This window comes from Corvus kubaryi, unplaced genomic scaffold (genome assembly GCF_017639235.1).
Source record: "Corvus kubaryi isolate FWS band 111438036 unplaced genomic scaffold, C.kubaryi_AGA036_p1.0 split3-73, whole genome shotgun sequence".
Lineage (NCBI taxonomy): Eukaryota > Metazoa > Chordata > Aves > Passeriformes > Corvidae > Corvus > Corvus kubaryi.
Window position 1 is genome coordinate 16,950,453 of NW_024582091.1, and position 6,000 is coordinate 16,956,452.

General features: G+C 41.7%; 1 protein-coding gene across 1 annotated transcript in view; it reads left to right on the top strand.

The window, feature by feature from the left end:
- Positions 1 to 2,019: 2,019 nt before the first annotated feature.
- The window catches only part of GJA10 (gap junction protein alpha 10), a 4,865-nt gene continuing 884 nt past the window's right edge, over positions 2,020 to 6,000 (top strand). The window contains exons 1-3 of the mRNA XM_042016115.1: positions 2,020 to 2,381; positions 5,151 to 5,686; positions 5,786 to 5,997. Coding sequence (XP_041872049.1) covers positions 2,140 to 2,381; positions 5,151 to 5,686; positions 5,786 to 5,997 — 990 coding nt within the window. The 5' untranslated portion in view covers positions 2,020 to 2,139. The remainder of the gene's footprint in view (positions 2,382 to 5,150; positions 5,687 to 5,785; positions 5,998 to 6,000) is intronic.

Here is a 6,000-nt window from a genome sequence, read left to right on the forward strand (position 1 = left end):
GTTAATGATGTAATTTTCCCAAGCTTGCCCCCACTTTAGAGAGGCTTCTGGTTTATACTTTTTCGGCCTAGGATGGTCTGAGTGTCCTTGGAGAGCAGGCCCAGAGAGGCTTTGTTATGTCTACCTAGCAGGAGAGAGCAGAAGTTAACAGGTTACAAGAAACTTCAGAGTTACACACCAGGCAGTACAGGATTTGAAAAACGTGAACGTTAAAACCTGAGGCTTCACGTTAAAACTCTTCTTCCTAGCAGGGAGGTCACTCCAGGTCCAGGTAGGTCAGGCATGAAGATGTGCTGGTTCCCACTGTGCTGCTTCTCACAGTTGCCTATTCCAGTCACCACTGGAATTTCAGTCTCTGATTTGCAGGATATCTTCCCTCCCAACACATCCACGCACAGCCTGCTGCCATTCACATGTAAGCTGATTCTGTCTACAGCAGATGCTTATAGGAAGGGAGTGTCCTGAGGCACCACAGATTCTTGCTTCTCTCCAAATGCAAACACCACCATCCCTGTGCCCCCACCCCTGCTTCCCTTTCATGCACAATTAATTATGTGGTCCATTAATAATAAGCTTGTATGAGCAGTCTTTTAGCAACATTAATTATTCTGCTGCTAAAGCAGAAATGCAACAAATTGTCCCTGAACAGCCTACTGTCACCCTCCCTGTCCCCTGAGAAAACCAAAACCGTAAACCAGGTTGCTCTGAGGTTCTGGACCAAGGGGCAGATGGAATTGGACAGAAATGTGCTGGGCCCAGAATGAGCTGCTTCTGCAGTGAACAACAGAGCTCATTCTCTGACAGGATGGACACGGCATAGGTACTGCAGCTCTTGGTCTTTTCTCAAGTTTTCACAGCCAGCAGATGTGAAGAGGGTGCTCCTGGGAAACACCTGGGCACTGCAGAAGCTGCTGGAGATGTCAGGTCAACAACATCTGATGAGGCAGCACAGAGGACCCAGGCCTGCGTCCAAGGTCTGAGACAGCTGAAGCAGCAAGGAAAAGCCTTAGGGACTTGGTGACAAAATTTGGAAAGAAGAGACATGAAAATAAGATGGCAATGACAGGCACGAGAGTATAAGGATGAGAAAGGCCTGTGGCAGTCTGGGTGGTTCAGATGAATATTAATGCATCTCTTAGGAGTGAAAACTGTAACCCTACTTCCCCTGAAGTGTTTGTAATGTTTGCATAAACCATACATCTGCTGTGTTTGGCTGAGGCTAGAGGAAAGGTGCTGTAGCCACCTCACATGCTGCAGGGCAGGGCTCTGAAGGTATATTCAAACAGGACTTTCAGGGAGACATGTACAGGTTGTGCAAGAGAGAAGGATGCGATGGTACATAAATCAGAGATAATTCCAAAGAAGGGGTGGGGCTACTGTCCTTTGAGAACTGGCCACTCCTCTTCTTATTAGTGGGAGTATCTTTAGGGAGAAGAGTCCGAAACAGAAATAATTTCTGTGCCTTATAAAATGGAAGAAAAGGTCCAGAAGTTCCACAACAAGAGAGGAAAAAAAAAGAGTATTTGGAATTTCCATAAAATTTAGGCCTGGGCCTGGGCAGGACTAGGCAGTGGAAGGTCTTAGTATCAGCAACTCAGCTCTGGTAGCTCCGATTTCTCACAAAATCCCATTTTGACAGCTCACTTTCCTTTTTTAAACCTTGTCTCTCACAGATACCAGTCCTGAATGGTCTTGGGGGTGGCTCTTCAAGGGCTACTGTGCTGAAAGCCTGTGTTTCTAACTCAAGACTCGAGTCTCAGTTCCTGTGGCCTCCATTTTCAAAGGCTCAGTCTAACGCATCCTAAATTAACTCACCAGGCAACAGAGTATGAAATCGGACATGACCGATCGATCCTCGAGCATCGATTCAAAGCGAAACTAATGGAATGTAAAGAAAATGTAAGACTCTATTGTACTGTAAAGTACAAAAATGGCTACCTGTTTAGCCATTTTATAAAATAAAATTTCATTTGGGAGGTGGGTGGAGGTGTCAAGTTTGAAGAACTGACTAAAACAAGGCATAGGGACATTGCAAACTGCTGCCATACAGATTGAGCCTTGGGGGAATGGCTTTGGTAGACACCGCTGACTAAAATAATTGCACGATAATTTTGGCTAGAGGCACCATCCTATCATCTGATGATTTTTAAACCATGTATGAATAGTTTAGACAGAGCGATCTGGGCATCCAGCTACATAGAACTGAGAAGCCCGTTCAGTGGACCACGTCTATGCTTTGGCTCTTGGGGAAAAGAAAAAAAGAAAAAAAAAAAGAGATGTCCTAGGATTCTCAAAGAGAGGTCTCTGAGAAATAACAACAAGCAGTTCTGCATGCTCCTTCTGCAATGCTCTAAGAGACTAACCAAAGGCTTTCTCCTAAGGTAAGTAGCAGAAAAGTAATTCTTCCTAGGGGCAGTATGGAGCAGGCAGGCAGGTGCCTGTCAGACTTGAAGCAAAGCAAAATAAATCCATGAGTATTTGCATCTTAACATTTAACTTCTTCTGACAAGAAATTTAAAGTTTAATGCTGCTTTTTCATACCTCAACTGATGCAAATCTGGCATGAATGTAATACAGAAGTCATTTGAATAGTGGCAAATGACCAGATTAATTTTAAAGAAATAACAAAATCAAAAATTAAAGGAACTTCCTCCAGGAGAAATGGTGGATTCCCATCTGTTTCTAAGTGATTACATGCATGAATTTTTATTGTTTGAAATAACCATATAAAAATACTTGAGCCGACACAAAGGTAGTCAGATGGTATAATGAGAAACATCTCAGGCATGTACTTTACTAAAAATGGTATATTTCTAGTCTACAACACTAGTAATATAGAATAGGCTGCACTACTAGAATTTCTAGTCTACTAGTAAACTGGAAATAATGATATCATTGATTTTTGAGATTACTCTCTTACAGTAAACTGAAATTACTCTGTTACACAGAACTCAATTAAGGCCAGGGAAGGGAAAAAAATGGAAGAATTAGAAGCACATTGCTATGACAAGGTTGTGAAATAGTTTGGGCTGATTTCTTAGAGACTCTGGCTTTTGTGGCTCTAACTTCTTTATTTTATACAACATTCACTGTGTCAATATTTATGCTGCAGTTTTACCAGTGCAGAGCTGAGGGCAAGTGTCCTGGTATCACAGGGTCACTTAGAGGGTGAGTTATACCATTCCTACAATTACATTACTCTCCTCTGTTGGCTTTTATAATGCAAAAGTGAGGATAGAGTTATTTAAACAATGATAGAAACAACTTAAGAAACAAAACTCTATAGAGCTGGAATGATCTGTTTATATACCTCTCTTGCCCCAAATAGTTACATACACTTTCTGTTCCAGAACAATTGCAGTTCCTACTGCTAGATGAATGCATTTTATCTTTGGGATTAAAGCATATCTCCTTTTCCCTTTTATTCCTGAATTTACATTGTAGCATCACACTTGGGGTTTTATTGTTTGGTTGGGTTTTTCTGCTGAGTCTATCAATTTCAGTGAGGGATCAGCCATTTGCAAGGCAATGAGTATATCTAAAGCTCCTTTGTTTAACTGTTGCATTGGACTACAATAATTATTGCTGACTTTTTGTTTTCCTCATGTCTCATTGCAATGATATGTGTGGGAAGGAAGGAGTGGGGAAACAAGATATTCTGGGTGCATCACAGCACCTAAGAAATTGCTTCACTCGATATGTTTCCTTAGCCAGTTCCATGTGTGAAAATTCAAATTTGCAGACTGAAAACAGTCCCAGAAACAAAATAATGAAATCTGTAGGATGCCTGTGCTGAGAATGACTTCACTGCTGGTTACAACTGAAAATCTTTACTTGCAGTGTGGAAAAATGCAGCCTTGAAGCAGAATTGAACTACATGGGGTCATGTCATGAACCAAGCCATATTAATAATGGTGATATCACCCAGCTACGCTATCATTTAAATACATACAAGATTTTGGGCACATCAACCAGCCACTTTCAAACAAAAAAAGCTTAGAAATTGCACTTTACTAAAGGTTGTAGTTTAGTGGAATTTGGGACTTAAAGTATTGTAGCACAAAAAAAATTCAAGTGTGAACCCTAAAGTAGATATGATCCCAGTTGCTTTCAATAATTCATTACTGTATTAGTAGAACACATTCCAGGGACTCAGCACCAAACATGCAGTTCATGCATAAATAAGCAGTCAAATATCTTACATTTCAATTCCCCACATTACCCGAAGCTCCAAAATAGTTTCAAAAGAAGCAGCTTGTAAATCAAGCATCTGGTAGCAGAACATAGACCAATCTGCTTGTGAATCAAGCATTTTGTTAAAAGGATTTTCATACACTCACTGTTAAAAACCTCCACATTGCTCCATGATGTAATCCCTGATTTCATTATCTCATATGTTAAAATTTATAATTAAGATGAAGTCTTGGTGGTCCAGTAAAACTTGATGCATAAAAATAAAGGTAATAACCCTAGGAGCACTCAGTTTATTGATATTGTCCTAGAACTGAGACTGCAAATGTAAAGTTATGTGTAAATCAGCTACATATTTGTAGTTTTAGGAAGCCAACAGAGAAACTTGTGAATTGTTACCCGGGTAGGTGGGAAAATATTGGATGAATGACACTAATATTGCTCCTACCTTGGGGTAAAAATGAAACTTTTTTTTAGTCAGTTATAGGACACTTCTCAAAGCTTTATCCAACAAATTAAAGCCAAGAACATTATCTATTATGGCAAAACTATGGCAAATTCATAGTCAATGTGGAATGGAGTGGGTGTAGAATTAACCTGTAGTTGGCAAAGGATTTGCAAAGTGGGAAAAAAGTGTTCATTTCTAGTGGGAAGAAAATAATATAAAATTATGGGCAGTTATGAAGTACTGTGTATTACAGCTGAAATTAATCTCTCTTAATCTTAAAATAATCTCACATTTGCATCTTTGACCAGTAATCATGAAGTTTGCATTCATTTAAAGACCCAGTAAGTAGAAAATAATGATGAACTTCTAAGAGCTCTCCAGCTACCAGAATGTATCTGAAAGACATTTATTAAAATAAAAAAAAAAACAAACGCAAACAAACGAAACTTAAAATGTCCATTAAAAAAAAAAAAAATCATTGCATGAAAATAATTTTTTTGTTTGTTTCCAGAAATGAACTTCTGACCATGGGGGACTGGAACTTGTTGGGCAGCATCCTTGAAGAAGTGCACATCCACTCCACCATAGTTGGCAAAATCTGGCTCACGATCCTGTTCATATTCCGGATGCTGGTGCTGGGAGTGGCTGCTGAAGATGTCTGGGATGATGAGCAGTCCGAGTTCATCTGCAACACAGAGCAACCTGGCTGCAACAATATCTGTTATGACAAAGCCTTCCCCATCTCTTTGATCAGATACTGGGTACTGCAGATCATATTTGTCTCCTCCCCATCCCTAGTGTACATGGGCCACGCGCTCTACAGGTTAAGGGCACTCGAGAAAGAGCGACAGAACAGAAAAGCCGACCTGCGGGCTCAGCTCGAGGACCTGGAGCCCATGCTCGAGGAACACAGGAGAGTTGAGAGAGAACTGCGTAAGCTGGAGGAACAGAAGAAAGTGAATAAGGCACCCCTGAGAGGGTCTCTGCTGCGCACCTACGTCCTACATATCCTGACCCGGTCGGTGGTCGAAGTGGGCTTTATGATAGGTCAGTATCTTTTGTACGGGCTTCACATGTCTCCCCTTTACAAATGCACTCGGCCCCCTTGCCCTAACACGGTGGATTGTTTTGTGTCCCGACCCACAGAGAAGACCATCTTTATGGTTTTCATGAACAGCATAGCCGCCGTCTCCCTCTTCCTCAACATCCTCGAAATCGCCCACCTGGGCATCAAGAAGATCCAGAAGAGCCTCTGCGGGCAGCCGCAGTGGCCGGCGGGCCCCTCCGAGGAGGACCCCGGCCTGTACATCTCCAAGAAGAGCTCGGTGGTGCCTCCGCCGCCCTGCCTGGCCAGCAACGCG